The sequence below is a fragment of the Pholcus phalangioides genome, unplaced genomic scaffold, assembly GCF_987345545.1.
Source record: "Pholcus phalangioides strain wild (caught in Gottingen) unplaced genomic scaffold, Ppha-v1.0 ptg000018l_1, whole genome shotgun sequence".
NCBI classification, from domain to species: Eukaryota; Metazoa; Arthropoda; class Arachnida; order Araneae; family Pholcidae; genus Pholcus; species Pholcus phalangioides.
The window spans coordinates 13,452,173-13,469,679 of NW_028301611.1; the positions used below are offsets into that span (position 1 = coordinate 13,452,173).

Here is a 17,507-nt window from a genome sequence, read left to right on the forward strand (position 1 = left end):
TTTTTTGAAATAGAAATACCTTAGAGAATTGTTTTGAATACTTTCAAGACTCATAATACGGCAAGAGTGAAATGGGTTCCTGATAATTGAAGCATATTCCAGTTTAGATCTTATAAGCGTATTATTAAAAAGGGATATTAAAGTTTTACTATCGTTGGAATCTCTCGACATTCTTTGAAGCAAGCAAAAATTTCTAATGTGAGCAGCAATCGGCTATTATTAATGCTATACGTAAAAAGTTTGAATCCTTTTTTTGAGTGAATGAAATAACAAAACATTTAACAACATTGAGATTAAGTCTATTAAGTAAATGTCATTTGTGAAGTAAAGACACCTCATTTTGTAGGCAGTAACATAGATCAATAAGTTCGATACTTTAAAATCAGCAAATAGTAGACAATTTTCAAAAAAGGAGGATAGATCATTTATATCAATGATAAATAACAGTATGCCTGGGGCAGATCCCTGAGATACATCAGAATTATCAACAAAACCTTAAATTGGATTTATAGGATAATTCATTCTTTATACAACACTCTATTGGCTAAGTAGGAAATGAAGTGATTGACGAAGTCACAGTTAAAATCGATTTCAATAATTGTACTAATAAGAATTCCATGATCGATATGATCAAAAGCTTTTTAAAAATCAGTATATATGTCATCATGTTGCCATTTGCAATGTATGGCTTCGATAATACAGGCTCGGGAGATTAGTGACAATAGACCTGTTTCATGGCCATTGACAAAACCATGTTGATTCGTGGAAATACAGGACTTGATCCGATTGAAAATTTGTTTGCGTAATATCGATTCGAAAATTTTAGTGAACAGAGATAAAATAACAACAAGTCTATAGTTATCAATAAAAGATTTGTCACCTTTTTTGAAGATAGGGACAACTTTTGCTCTCTTCCATTCAGCAGGAAAAAATTTGGTATTAATTGATAAATTGAAAATAATTAGCAACGGAAAAACAAAATTTATAGCACAAGCAATTGATTTCTAGAGATTAAAATCACCCACCACGAGAAGATCATGATAAATTCATTCTTTCAAATAGATTAAAAAAATCGATATAACATTGAGTGCTACAATTGTGGATAAAATGAGCAATACACAAAAATAAAACTTTACCAGATTCAATGAAAATACAGATTGTCTCGCGGGTGACTTCATCAAGATGTATCTCGGTGACCAAAAATTTAGTTTTAACTGAAATCTGTACATCCACTCCTTTATTTAAGGTAGTTGGAGTACCTGTCTTTTCTGAAAACCGAGATCTATCATCAATGAATTCGCTATTCAATATATCGTGATGATGCCAAGTCTCAGCCAAACAAATATTATCGTGACTATGAACCGAAATAGACGATTTGATCATGGATAACTTAGTTCTGAGAGCTCTAACGTTTTGATAGTACAAAACGTTAAAGCACGTGAAGTTTAGTCTAGTGTTTTCAGAGCACGGTAGTCAGCCGATGTTAGCGTTACTAGAATTATCTGCTGGTTCCCCAGGAACTTGGTTACGTGGAGCAATTGAAGACTCATTGACAGGATTTGCTATCTCCGATGGCAGAATCCTAGAAAGCTGATTATCTTCAAACACAGTGATGGGATGTGCATTGTCGCACGACATTTTCTGCGAAGTAGCGTTAACAAATTCATCAGAAGGTATATCATGGGATTCTTCATTGGAAAGATTCTGGACTCGTCTTTTTCGTGTAGCAGTTAGCTGCCTGTTTCAATAAGCATCGTCTGTATAAAAGCATACCTGGTATCTTTGAACGCGTCCGGGAATCGTTTTTATGTAGTTGTAGACTGTCCAATGACGTCAGCGGCCGTCACTTCGAACAACTTTTGCAATAATTAATCAAATAAATATTATATTAGTTATTATTGTACTTTATTGTCGTTCCGGCGTGACGTGGAAAGCTGCATGCGTTTTTCGCGATTTTCACCCTCTCAACGTGGTTTGCGACACCATGTTCCATTGCAAATTTTGCTCCTCTCTTGATGTCTACTAACAACACTCTGAGTTTATTGGTCCATTAACAGAACACCCTGTATATATAATTAGATATACACTTATCTATAATTAGCATATACTTATATATAGATATTTTCCAAAGTTAAAGTTAACATTTAACTTAACATATCTCTAATATATGTGAAAAAATTTCTGAATAGTTAAAAATTCCCGCAGAAATAAAAATACATGTATTCGAAATAATACTGAGGATAATTTATTTACATTATATAAACTGTACTTGGCAATTATTTTCTCGCTTCTTTTCAAACCTCTACATCCATGGCGACATTTAAGTTCTGGTGAGCAGACCGCACAAGATGAAGACATTCTGTATCTGCATGCATTCATCGGCAATAATCTTTCACACAGTGTTGTTTCATTTGCATTCCTCCATCTCTTCTATGTAGTTTTCATTTTGTTGTTGATTTCGATTTGGTTTGATTTGTTTTTGCATTTCTGATTGTCTTTTTACGTGTGTTGATTTTTTCTGAAAAAATAGATTTCTGATGCACTGCTTGGAAACATGTAGGGGGATCTAACGCTATTGTTTCGGGTAAGCCTAAGTACTATTAGAAATGTTTTGGTTTCGTCTGCTCTCTGTGGTGTTCTCCCCAAGGAAAGGACCCAAATAGAGCTCGTTGTGAATTACCAATACGTAACTCCAAAATTTCTTCATATTTGCATTTTTTATATTGAAATTTTATTTCTTTTGTTCTTTCTTTATGTATTCTATTCATTTTGAAAAAAAACATATACATACATGTATTTAGTATTGCTTAACTATATAGTGAGAAAAGTAAAACTAAAAATATGCGTAAATATGTAAGGAAAGGTAATTTCTATATATTTTTAATCATAAACTCCATCTATTAATAATGTTTGAATAAAATGCATATGTATGTGCCGCCAATGTATTTTAGTGTAGTTAAAAAAAATTAACTGATCATTAAATATCCATTAGATATCACCTCTTTATGATTTATTACATCAAATACATTAGTAACCATAGTATTGATGTTTACTTTATTCATTTAAATTCAATATATTATTACTATATCCATTCATAATATTCATATAAAATCCTTTTTATTGATAAAGCAAGATTTCTCTTCACCTGCTTAAATAATATTTCATTTTTAGAAATACATGACTCCAAACATTTTATCGATGAACCAACAACAGCGAGGACAGAAGCCGTCAAAGGTATCGAATTACATGATTTTTACTACTATTTTTGACTTTAATATTGTTTATTAAATTCCGCATTATAGTGCAGTTTTAATTAGTTTTCATCAAAAGAATACCAATTTAAAACGAGCCGATTTCAAGATAATTGCTGAATTTAAGCAAAATAGTGTTGTTCATATTGATACGAATTGTTTAACCCATTATTTATGATTGTCCGTTTTTTGGAACGCTTGTTTTCATTTCTAATCAATTAGTAGAGTTTTTAGTTTTCATTGTCGTACAAAAATTTCGAGCTGATTGCTATAAAACGTTACAAACTCAATAACAATATTTCAAAGTGTTTAACAAATAATGATAAAATAATTAATTATTTTAATTTAACAAAACATTTTCCTTCATATTTTTATTTATTATATATATATTTTATATTATTTAATATATACAAACATATACAAACATACATAAACGAGTGGAGGGAACCCGTCATACAAGGTGAACACAATTGTAGCATACTGGATGACGAGTTTTCCATAAAAAAGGAACAAATGAAGGAGAAAAGTAATCTTTATAACTTATATATAAACACACAAATATAAATCAGTGTAGAGGGGGGGGGGTTAATCAGTTCATTATTAAGTAATAGCCGGTTGAAGGGGCAAGGAGAAAAATAATTAGTAGTTGCAGCATATATATGCAATATATATGCTGGATACTGTGGAAATATATATGCGTGTTTTATGCATTTTAAATATCAAATTAGAGGTATATGATTTGAATAAATGAGCTACTGACGTAAAAAGGAACAAAATATTTATGATGCTGATAAATACGAGAGAAAAAACATTAAATCTTATTAGTGAGAGGGGAAAATATGTTTAAGAAAAAATTATGTGCCCGGAAATATCATAAATAGACAGAAGAAATATTTCTGTTATCATTTTTACTTAATTTTTTCCTGAAAAAGTTAAATAGAGTTTAGATATATAATAGGTTGAAAGCAGACATGCATTTGCATAAGAAGAGATAAAAGATATGGTGCATGTAAGAGGCAATAAAGAAATTTAGAATGGATTTTTTGTTTTAAATAATATGAATGAAAAATTTGGGAAAATTGAAAACGAAGTATCGGGGAGATGAACCGCATATGATCCTTGATTCATATGCGAACAGCAAATATTGCTACCAATATTTGTAATAAATCTGACACAAGATATAAAGCAATGTTTTCCAACGTTTTTGATGATGCGGGACTTCTCAGCGAAATTCAATACAACGTGGACCCTTATAGCAGGGGTTTCTAATCACGATCCAAGTTTGGTTAGCGGGGGATTCCGATATGGGTCATACAAATTGCTTTGCAGCCGGGATCTGCCGGAATTTTTCACTTATGGGGTCACTACAACAACTTGCTTCGCTAGGGTGTTTCCAGAGGTGGGTCGTACAAATTCACTTGCAATTCAATTTCACTTCTCATTTGTAGGGATTTCCGAGATGGGGCGCACAAAATCACTTACTGATTGAGGATTTTTCAGTGGTCGCTACCCAAACTTGATTCGCAGGAGCTCCCTATATGAGACGTATAAATTCACTTGCAGTCTTGTTATACTATAAATGCACTTATTGAGACAGTGATTTCACTAATTTCGAAATAACAGTCTTGTGGTTCGCGATGCTGATCTTTTTGTTTATTTTGGGTAGGAATTGGAAAAAGTTTAATAACATTTACCCCCCGATATTTAATGTGTTCTACCACGGTCAAATTTTTCACGCACCCCCCCCCCCTACAGCGAAGGTCAATTTTGAGACCCCCCCACCCCCGCATAATATCCAAAATATAGTTTTATGTAATTTGCATATCATAAAGTATTTCCCCAGCACAAAATGTGTTATTCATGCAATGACAGTGAATGAAAATAATACCACAGATACCTTAGAAAAGTACTCATGGATCTCAAGGGGTCCACGGACCACAAGTTCGGGAACTCTGTACATAATATGTCAAAACTAATTTTCCCTTTGAAAAGGAATCTAGAAAACACACATTTCGTTCTAATCAGTAATGAAGATCTATAACAGATTTCAATGCAAGTGAAGTAAGATCTCTCTTTACTGAAATCTTTTTCCGCTTTGATCCCTTGTTATAGTATATCATTAGATCGAGAGAGCGAGAGAAAATAAATTTGGGTAAACTGTGTTCCATAGACACGACACGGCCGCAAGTTTTGACTTATATATATGTTCTTTGTTTATTTAATCGCGTGGCGAGTACTGACTTAATGGTATGGGTATCATTGGATTTGACTCAAAATTATCTATTACTCGGCACCATTCGCTTCTGTTTGCGTTACGAACCTCCCCCGAGATATAACCTCGAACAATATCGTAATGAAAGTGGACCACGAGTTCGGTGCCGAGATCAGAAAAGGTATTAAAACCGCAGTGGTGCCATTGAATTTCTCTTAAATATGACTCTCAGACAACAGCATTACCTGTTGTTTGCATTGCGAACCTCCCGAGATATAGCGTAAACCAATTTATTTACAGAACCGGGCCTGGCTTTTTCTGAGCTGCATCATAGGATTTGTCTTAACGAGATCTACCTTCTGACATCTGAAACACTGATCTCGTATGAATATATCCTGAGCCTTGAGAGTTTTCGTTACGCAAGTTTTTGCGAATATATCCAGTATCGTCAGACGATTTAATAAGAGAAGCATTCGAATAAAAAAAAATGGAAAAACTTCTGCGTTCAAAATATTAGAGATGAATAAAAATATTCATTACATTTCATATTACGGTACATATTACATTTTGAATGAAGACGAAAGATGCTACAGTTTATTCAACTCTCATCAATGTAGCGGCTTCGTCGTATATATATTTAAAAAAAAAAATGAAGAAAATAGCATTCCGTTGGTGGCTGCGTGAAACATCATTACCACATTATTTTTGTTTCTTCTCTTTATTCCCTGGTCTGTACTTATTATCAATATCGCAGCGAAAGAAGAAACTGGTTGTATCTATACCACAAAATACGTTTCCTTTTTCATCTTATCAACTCAGAGCAATCTTTCAACACCTGAAAACAGCCCCTCCCATATCCAATAATAAATCTATCGCGTATAGTTTCCCATTAGGTTGAGTGCACTTCTTTCGGAAGCTGATGCTCATGTAAATTCGTTAAGACTCTCTATCTTTTTTTGATACGCTCTCAACTCTCCTTCTGAGCCAATGTTGTTCAATCTTCATTTTTACTCTTTCTGATATCTATCCAGATTCTTTTCCTCAAAAGAATTTCCATTATTGCTATTCTCGAACTTATCGGCGTAATTTCTGCGCAAAAAAATGCTGCTGCTTGTTATCATACAATGTCAATCCAATTTTACACTTCTCTGTCCATTCGCAGAGGTCATTCTATGCATGTGGTTTCGGCACTACATTTTTCAAGAAATGTATTGATGCAGTTTTCGTTTTCTCCAGTGAAGAATGTCACAAGTTATTATATAAACATCGATTTCTCTATGTTCGATTTCTAAAGTTATTTATGGACGAAGTAGTCTAAAAATCCCTAGAATTCAGCATAGTGTATACGGAATAGAGAAGGTTTTACAAACTTATTATACAGTTTACAATACAAGAGGATTCAGAAAAGATGGAACAAACTTTGATGAAAATCTTTTGTATTGACGTGTATTATCACCTCTTAGAGAATGCATAGTCTAACATGAAACGCATACGCTAAAATGGAATTCCTGTTCAAATGTATCGGGAGAAAAAGAACACCATGCATGCAAATGTAGCCTGGGGAATACGCAAAGTGTTTCATACTCAAATGCATGTCTGTTTTTTCAGTATTACTAAAGTGCGCCATTATTCCGTACGTTACAACTGTTAGAACGGCTGCACGCTGGAATAACTTCGCAGGGCTGGAGTCCGTGCCTTGTATTACTATGATGCAGATTTGCATAAGGTTTCTTCTTCTTCGCCAGGTTACACTTGCACGCATGTTGTTCTTTTTCTCTCGATAGATTTCAACAGGAATGTCGTTTAAACGTTTGCGAAGTAGTCGTTTCGAAACGCGCTAGTGTGTTTGCGTTTCATGTTAGACCATGCATTCTTTGATGGCAACTATTTGCACTGGTGTGTACTACCACCTCTTAAAGTTTCTCCCATCTTTTGTGAATCACCCTGTGTAGTCTTTTCTACCAATCGTTAGTAAACCAAATACATTTGCCACATACTGCTTTCCAGTGTCACATGCTGTGCCTGACGGAGAAGGGCAACACCTTTGAGGAGGTCATGTGAGTGTCCCGCTTCTCATTTACATTTTATAATTGTACTAAATACTCAGCCTTCTTACAGCCTGAAGTAAATTGATTTTTGTTATCATTCACTAATGGTATTGCTTTGTTCATCTTGATTATCTCAGTCGATGCACTTCTTCCTCTTCCAGCAGAGCCTTAAAATATGTAACGCATGGGGAAGAAATAAATTCATTGAACATTTTTGTTATGTTCAACGTAATATAAATGATATTTATATTACAAACAGAGAAGTTTTTCTCTTCAAATATCCACGAATTGCGATTAAATGTGCATATGTTCACTGTAGCTGTATGATTCTAAATGTATGGGTATTTGTACTGGTTTAATCGGCAGTTTGCGTGTGAATATAGACTCGATGTGGCGCGTGGAGTCTATCTGAACTAATGCTCATTTAGTGCATCTAATGAATTTATTTTACGCCTAAAATGTTTTCATTCGAATTGTATCTTCGCTATCTTCCACTGTCTTCAGTCAGATTGCGAGTCATTATTATGCCCGCTGAGCAATAGTTCCCCCCACTTAATATGATTTAACAAATGCGATTCATAAGTATGTATTTTATAGATTCAAATGTAGTATGTGCTATAAATCTGTTTCATTTTTAGGCAAAGGTCCACAAATGTTGGATGATTCCCTGACTAAGGAAGTTGGGGAAGACTTCGAGCCACCTATCCAACGGCCCAGCGTTGCGGAAGGTTTGTAATGATAATTTCAGTATTTTACGTATAACATTTGTTTGGAAAGTGCCATATTTGCACAGATCTAGGTTATCTTTTAAAAATTGGAAAGGGTTATTTACTTAGATTATTCTAATCAATGAGATTGCACATCTATTTTGAAAGATTTTATTCTTTCTCTGTATCAAGGGTTTAGGTAAAATTATTATTATTTTTGTGTGTGTGTTCAGAAAACACATTCTATTAATATATAGAAAAGATGGTGCAGATATTGTTTATATGTTGAATTTTAAGGTCTGGCTTGTTATACATACCTAAATTCAAAATTTTTATATGTTAGTGTAGAACATAGTTTCCCAAACTTTGCATTCCATCGCTCCCTTCATCAGCAAATTTTTACTCTCATCGCCCCCCCCCCCCCGACCTCAAATGAACCCATAGGATCCTATGTTAAGTTTGAGGCTTCTATCACTCCCCTGGACCATTCCATCTCCCACCAGGGGGCGATATTGCCCACTTTGGGAAAAAGTGGTGTAGAACCTACAACATGTACAGATGGAAATTTAAAAGGAAAATTTTCAAAATATATCGTATAGTTTGTAAGAAATTTAATTATAAAAGTGTTGTGAATTCGTAGTTTTTTGAAATGGTGGTCCAAAAAATTGGTCATCCGTGATAAATATGTAAAAAAAAAACAAAATCAATCAGGAACACAGCCAGCCTTCATAGGACTAATTCCCTTCTTTATAAAAACACTTAAAGCTAGTTTGGGGCTTATATTCGTCTTTGTTTGTTTCGTTGATATTTTATGTTACTGTTTTCCTAAGTGCCCATTGCAAACATTGGGCAACTAGTACACTAGTGCAGGCTCGTCTCCAATGTACTATCAGAAATGTTTGCACATTTTTTGGCTATTCTTTGAGCGTTTCCTCCGATGACGAGCCCAGGGATAACTTATATATTCAGCTCAACGATTTCGATCTTTCTTTCAATTTGAAATATTCACCTTGATTTTTAGTTGTTGAATTACTTTAGCATACCGCTAGGTTGCTTTTTTTGAAATCTCATCTTTATTATATATATATATATATATATATTTAATCACACTATATATTCCAGCTGACTTTGGTGCTGATATTGGTTTGATATTTGAACTTTTTTGATATTTTTCTTCAATTCTTTCAACTAGCTTATATTTCTACTGGAATATATATACATATGTAGGTTAGCGCATCAACGTAGCTCATCATGCTATCTGATATGGTAATAACAATGAAATGTGTAATAAATAATTATTTAAATTATAGAGAGAATGGAATTAACTATATCTAATAAAGTTTTGAGGTCTGTGAAACTACGTGAATTAATAATAATAATAAAAATGCGGCTACTTCACACCTGCAAGAGACAGTAATAACTCCACTGTGCAAGAGTTTCATTCTCGCCATAATGTAATACTTTCCTGTCCTCGTCATCAAGTTGCAGAACTTGCCACTTACTCATTCAACAGCTAGCGCCCGTGTTTAAACCATACCCCATATTCAAACCTACACCTCTATACATTTGAAAGAAACATTTCTTCAGTGTATAAGATGCACGAGATTTTAAACTTTTTTTCAACTTTTATTCACAGAAGTTTAATATACTTTCCCATATCTTCAGTTTTGTTTTCTTTCCAGGTGCATCAAGCACTGGTACACAGATCAAAGCTCAAGTTCTTGCGATATCAAGGCATCAACTGAATAACTATATCCCGATCTTGTTCTCGTTGTTGAATTGTTTATGGTTCTATCTAAGTTGCTCTTAGAGTTTTGCGGAGTAACTTATTTTCAGACAGAGACATAGTTTATATAAAGATGGGATGACCCGAGGAGGCGTTCGTCGTCCAATGAACGACTCAATTACACCGTTCGAGGTTAATTAAATCAGTGTTCTTGCGTACACCTAAAAGTCGAAGTTACCTATATCAAAAAGAATAAATGGTAAAAAAAAAACAAAGTGGACGCCCGAGCCCACACCTTTACGCACATCACCCACGTTTACAATATATTATGAGGATTATTTTCTCTCGGTTTTCTCCTAAATGTATCTGGTCCAACAGCCATTGAAGAATCTACTATCATCACCGAGCTGACAACATCATTTTTGTGATTAAGAAAGAAAACGAAAATAAAGAAGCACTCCAATGAGAGATTCAAGTCAAATTTATACATAGTAACGGATCATCATAATGATTTTTCCAGCAAAGATAACCACTGTTCAATGACTACTGGGAACTCCATGCTATCTCTGTGTTGTAGGTCGATTCGAATGCCTCTGTTGTAGGACATCATTCTGGGCATTTATCATATCCAAACATCACACCTGTATGTTATAATTTTGGGCGAATGACTTTGGGAGACTTTCAACGCAACACGATTGAACCCGAAATGTACAGGAATGCCAGTTATGATACCGAAAATATCGTCAAGAGAAACTACAACAACATATTAATGATTTAAAGCCGAATAATTCAAAATATCCGAGTATGGTGAAAAAATTGCAATATATACCGACTTAGAAACACTCTCCCAAGCAAAATGTATCAAATGGTTTTCTTGCGTGTTTCTTTTTTTGGCTGAAATTATCATAATACCGCATTCCTTGGAATAAACGATTAAGATCTATGATATAAAAACATATTTTTGAGGCCTGCAGCGAGTACGAAGTAAATGCGGTGGGGAGAGCACGATGTTGAGTAGGTTTCTCATAACAAATATTATTCGATCAGTATTATTTGATACATTTGCATTGTTTATTTATAATTTACACATTGTTTTACGATACAAAAACAGGAGCATCCGAGAAGCGTGTCGAGAGGACGTAAAAGGAAAACATACACAGATAGACTTGACTTTGGGAAAATGAATTCATTGCCAACAAAAGAAAAATAATATTAAACATGATTTGATAGTAATAGTTATTGACATTGAATGTTGAAACGGGTTGCTAAATGTACGTTGATTTTTGTTTCAAAACATACTATGCTAAAATATTTGAAAAATTGGATATGATGACCATCGTACAACATTCGAAAACCAACTCATTAATTAATTTTTTGTAACAATTCAGATTTGGTTCTGTGTATTTGGGAAACATTTTTGACAAACTAGCGCTTAGAAAAGAAACAATTTTTATTCGTTACAAATATTTCTACATAAAAAGAAATTGTGTGTTATTTCAGAGAAATCCAGCGAATGCATCAATTCAGCGTTCTCCGCCGCATTGACGAGATACATCGCCTTCTTGAAAGTTTTTAACTTCAGCAATAGCAATCCCAAATATTTGGTAAATTTGATTTTGTTGATCTTAACTTTGCATGTGCTGGAAAATCGTGAGAATGGATACTAAATAATCAAAAATGTGTTCTTTATCCTGTTAAAGGGTGATTAAAATGTGAATTTACTTCAGTATTTTATTTTTTGGTCACTGCGGCGCTTATTCCGAGAAATACGGTAATCATAATTATCTGAACGTTTAGTAATTCCTATGAGGTAAATGTAATTCGATGAGAATTTATATAGACATTAAAATTTTTCTCAGTCATGATGATTAGCACCCAATCGTATGTGCTGTAACAATTGCTTGAATTACATCCCAGTTGAACATCATCGTTGATAAAATAAGCATAAAAATAATAAAAAATATATCCGTTGAAAGCGAATAAGTATGATTATATGAAGCGAAAAAAACGTGCGCATTCGAGGTTAAACATTTTATGAATTTGTTATTGGAATAAATAAATATCTATATATTGTGTTGAGCACGTAAAACAACTAATATAACGAATGTTACGAAGTGTTGAGGAATTATTCACGATGAATGTTGAGCTTGTTGCAATCGATACACAAATGAACATCATACATGTAATACACGTTGAAAGTGGACATTTTCTTTTAGCTTTACAGTAAATAGTGATGTGTGAACTTCAATGTATCAATATGATGTGTCGGCATGAGTCTTCCACAGTATAAACCAAAGGAATCATTCAAATAATGATGATAATAACAATAATATCAACCATTTTCCTATACTTCTCCTCCCTTCGTGTACTTTGACTGTGCCGTAGAAGCTGAAAAGAAACTATATATGAACAGGGAAAAAAAACACGATATATAAAAACGGAACATTCGAAATTAAAGAGAAGAATGATAATGCCAAAATTATTATTTTTATATACAGAAAATGAATGTTGAAAGAAGAATGATTGTCTCGATGTATATAGGAAAAATGATGTCTATAACCTTCAACATGAAATAGTGTTATATCTATGTGTTTTGTAATTATGTTTCTCGTTTTAGCAAGTTTGAAAAAAAAAAATGTTTAATATTGTACATTTATGATTTTTTTAATATATATATATACGTATATTGTACGTGTTATTGCATATGTGCGTTCTCTCGAGACATTTATGCTCGCGTTATTTGTTTCTCGATGTTAAATGTAATATTGATAAGATTCTATTGAATATAGATTTCCCAGCTGGAATTCGTTTTTTTCGGCAGCGCAAAACTTTATCGCTGAGTAGTATCTATACGCATTAGCAACCAAAGAAGAAGCGTTCATTTATCTTTTATTATTAAATTATTTATGGCAAAAAAGATAAATATTCAAGATTATTTTCCCCTAAAAATGTCAATATTATGATAACAGAGAGTTTGTGTTAAAATGATTCTATGGTGTGAATTAATTGGTTAATTATTCCACGTATCAAACGTAAATAACCATCCAGAACTACACTGTGTTTCTTGAATATTACTTCTTTTCAAAGTTGGCAGTTTCTGCTGTCAAATATTTTTATCCTATATGATAAAGGAAATGTTCATCATTAAATTAGGGAATTAATACTGACAAGAAAAGAACGAATTCATTTATGCCGCGTCTCCACTTTTCGTATTTCCAGAGAACTAAATCAATCTTATTATTTCAAAATAGCTAGATTATTTAATATTTTTAACACGTTAATACTTTTTGAGACATTAATGAGTAGAAATCGAAATGACAATATCATGAGCTCTTGGGCACAAATTAAAGGAAAAAAAAGATATTAAATGATATAAAAGAGGAACGTGGAAAGGACAAGCTGTCAAGCTTTCATAGAAAGAAAACTTTATTTTATCAAAAACAATCTCGTATCTTCGACTGTTGACAGCCGGGTGCTATTTGCCAATTGAAAACCGGACAGTAAAAAGAACCCTTATCAAAATACACTGTAAAATATCCTTTACTATTATTTCTTTCTGAACTTTCATCTTAAAAATCAAACTCAAAATAATACCCATAATTTCTTTATATTGGGATGTTTTGAAACAGTAATGGTCCATTTTTATGGTTATAGTAGGGCAGGAGATTCTGCAACTGATTTATAATGGTATGAAGCCGAAAGGTATATCTACTTTCTGAAACTTCGAGGCATAGTAGAAATAATTGAAAAACGTCATGATTTATCAATTATAAATTCACATACATGCAATATAATGAGAAAACTTCTGAGCAATGAGGATAACACTTTCTTTGAACTGGGTTATCTTGGATTTCGTTTATTTCCCATTCGTACTATTTTACGCAGTCAGATGGGTAAATAAAGTTATATCCACATTTTATAGACAATTTCCAATAGCAAGACTGATACAATCATACACAGATGAGATTTCAAATCACTCTCGCACGATTGATTTTAACTAAGTTGTTTTATGTCACCTCACGGAATGGATATATCAATAGTTCTAGAACTCGTTACTGCCAATGTGTAAATTTCTAAAAACTATATGATTGAGTGTTTTGTGGAGTGTCTGTGATTTTAATAATATAGTAAAACCCCTATCAACGGTCTCACTTCTTTTACACACAAACAATGGTTTTCCTTCGTAGAACAAAATTATGCATTTCAAACCCTGATTAACCTAACGGACGATTTTTTGTTCACCAGTGCCCAAAAAGAGAGGTTTTACTGTAATGTAAAATGTAGAAAAGAAAGCATTTCATTGTCTTAAACCAAAGCAAATACGTTGTGAGTGTCGAGGAACTGTAGCAGGGATTTTAGAAAAAAATTCATGATTCTTGCGAGTTTAACCAAACGAATATAGGCTTAAGTGATTTAAAAAAAATAATTAAAATTTGTGGACTTTCTAAAAGTTCATAATTAATATCTAAATAACTTCATTTTTCGGAAATTTTAGTTTTTTTTACTGGCACTACATTTAAAAAACTTTTCACAGTCTCATCGAAATGAAGTCAAAATGTTTTGTTGGTTTTGTAGATTTTGGTAAAGCGTTCGACTCCATATATCATTTCACTGATTCCGAAATCGGCACTTTCACGATACTTCCATTTAAAGGAAATGTGTTTCAAATGTTGTCATATATCCTTCTACAAACCATCTAAGTATAAAAAAACTACTTGTGATAAGAACTTTAATTTTTATATAGTTTCTGTCGTTCCCATAATTTATGTATAATAAATACTCTTTCATTCACATATTTGAACCAGGGAAAGAAACATTTTCGACACTCAATAACCTGTTAAATTTCATACTGAGTAAATCAGTGTCATACATAATATGATGTCAGCGGGATACAGTCAAACCTGTTTATAAGGACACTTCGAATAAAATAAACCTCTATTTAAAAAATGGATGTCTTAATGCATATCCCTTTGTGTAACAACTAATGTACCCCTGAATAAAGGACACGTTAAGGGACAAAAATGTCTGAGTCTCATAGGTGTCCCTTATTGACACAATATGATCATAATAAACTTCCTAATTCTTCTTTTATGATACATCAATCAATTTGACTCATGCAATAAAGTATAAATAATTAAGTTTTAAGATCACAAACAGTCTAAAAAACGGAGTTTGATGACTCCGTCAATTTCAATCGAATTTTACTTTTTTTTTTGCTAAAAATAACTTATATATGGCTGAAAGACCTTAAAAACATTTAATTTCGTAGCTTTACTGAATTACTTGTTTGTACAATCTGCGTGATTTATATGTTAAAAAAACATCGGAATAAAATTTATTGCGTATTACGTATTAATGCATATTATTAGCAGCTTTTCTTTTTGAGAGGTTGGAACAATGATAAATAATAACTAAAATTATAATTTGTGAAAGTATTTTTTTCAAATATTTGGGGATGGTAAGATATTTTTAGAAAAATCGGTATTTTTCCCACTGAAACATAACAAACAAAACATTACTTCTATTAAAATTCCATTACTAGCTGTTGATATTTTCACTTATGCATCATAAGATGCTGCGTTCTATAAATTGATGTTTTTTTTTTCTCAAAGTGATGAAATTTGAATCTGTATATCATAGACATGGAATAATGACAATTTTCTCGGTTCAAAACACTTCTAGGATGATATGTGTCAACATTTGAAATTTTACATTCTGCAATTAGGAATCAACTGTAAGACTAACGATGTAGCTGCAAATAAATTTTGAAGGCCTGTTACATTTTTACTCATTTTTCCTACCATTCAAGGGTATTAGTAACCATGTTCACAATATTCATTTATAATTAGTATTTTGCATTCAGTTTTTCTTTTCCATCGATAAACGAACAATTAAAATTTGTCTGATAATTATTTTCAAGGTATTTCCCATGTATTCAAGAGAGATACAAAGCATATATGTATTAAAGTGCAGTAAAACTGTACATATGATATAACTTTATCAATACACATATTTCTTAAGGAAAAAAATATCATTCAAAAAACTTTCTACACATCAAAGCAATCTGGTCATTCCAGGACTGAAATCATGCCCAAGAGAGAAATACAAAAACGTGAACATCTCTTTTACATCAGTTACCACGAAAGTCGTTTCAACCACATGCAATAACCGAATTACCAAAAACGTACGTGTATACGCATTGTTTTGTTTCAATGTATAGGGAGCAAAAAGAGAAACCTAGCTTTCAATCTGGAATTCATCTCATGAATACTAAGCGCTAAACGATAGCGATCCAATTACAATATTGCTGCTTTGCGTTCTGTTTCTACCATAACGTGAGTTGAATGTTTCCACGTTATATATAAAAAAAGGGAAAAGAAACATATTCACGATCAATTGTTCTGAAATATTGAATGCGTATCTTTTTATTTATTTTTATTTCTTTTGCAATGTTTACATCATTTCCCAGTGAGAGATATTTTGCTAGTGTAGGTATTGGCTTTTTTGGATTATTATTTTTATTATGTATATGTGTGTAAATAAATGAAAAAGTATATATATATATATATATATATATATAAATATTATGTATAGCATATAAATAAAATGAGTATTCATAGAAAAGTAAAAATACTATTGTGCTTCATCATTTTGAATTTTTTTCTCTAGTTTCACTATTGTTCGGAATGTATAAACATTAATTTCTTTTTACGGGAAAAAGAAATTCATAATTTTTTTTTTCTTCTATAATTTCTTTATTCTTAAATCTGAGTCATCGATATTTACGAAGAATTTGCGTATAAAAAAAAAAGAGATGTCGTATTATTCTACTATTTTGCTGTAAACAAGACTAAGAGGTTTTTTTCGGAAATAGGTTACAGAAAATTTTTTCTTGATTATGCTTCCGCAACATCATTTCATGATCCATTGAGAAAACGCATTCCCAAGGTTTGACAATCAATTATCACAAATGTATCCAGGTGATACAATTTCATTTGCATGTTAGAATTTTATCTATCCGATACATTCTATAACTCTTGTTACAAGCTGATAGGAAATAGAAGTAGGAAAAATAGTTTGTGTGAGGACAAGATGAATTTGTAGAAAAATGTAAGAGAAATATTTAATTTGTGGAACAGCAATAAAAGTAAATGAATGGGATAAACAATCGAAAAAATAAATAAATTCGAAAAAAAATAAATATGAAAAAAAAATTTGTAACAGGCTAGCGGTTTTGGCAAGGACGTACAGTAGAGCTTTTATTCACGAGACACGCGAGGATTAAGTTTTTATCGTTTTTAAAAGTTCGAATTTAAGCTTTAGGTGAATAGTTTTCGATTTCGCATGTTAACGTAGAGGTGTTTTGTACTGATTTAGAATAAACGGATTTTTCATATTCGCTGCTCCGTATACACCCCATCAAACCTTCACAATTTGAAAAAAAATAAATTCGAGAAAAAAATGTTTGAGAAATAATTTGAATTCAAAACAAATTTTTGAAAAAAAAATGAGCAGGAGAAAGAATTTATACGGACTTTCTGACGATGTAATATTCGAAATAAA

The 17,507-nt window shown here is 32.4% G+C and overlaps 1 protein-coding gene across 2 annotated transcripts in view; it reads left to right on the plus strand.

The window, feature by feature from the left end:
* Nucleotides 1–16,474, plus strand: part of LOC149071754 (lachesin-like) — a 192,393-nt gene extending 175,919 nt beyond the window's left edge. For both annotated transcript variants that reach the window (XM_089247779.1, XM_089247780.1), the window contains exons 7-9: nucleotides 3,172–3,234; nucleotides 8,150–8,239; nucleotides 9,901–16,474. In XM_089247779.1, the coding sequence (XP_089103905.1) occupies nucleotides 3,172–3,234; nucleotides 8,150–8,239; nucleotides 9,901–10,028 (281 nt within the window). In that variant the 3' untranslated portion in view covers nucleotides 10,029–16,474. The remainder of the gene's footprint in view (nucleotides 1–3,171; nucleotides 3,235–8,149; nucleotides 8,240–9,900) is intronic.
* Nucleotides 16,475–17,507: the final 1,033 nt, after the last annotated feature.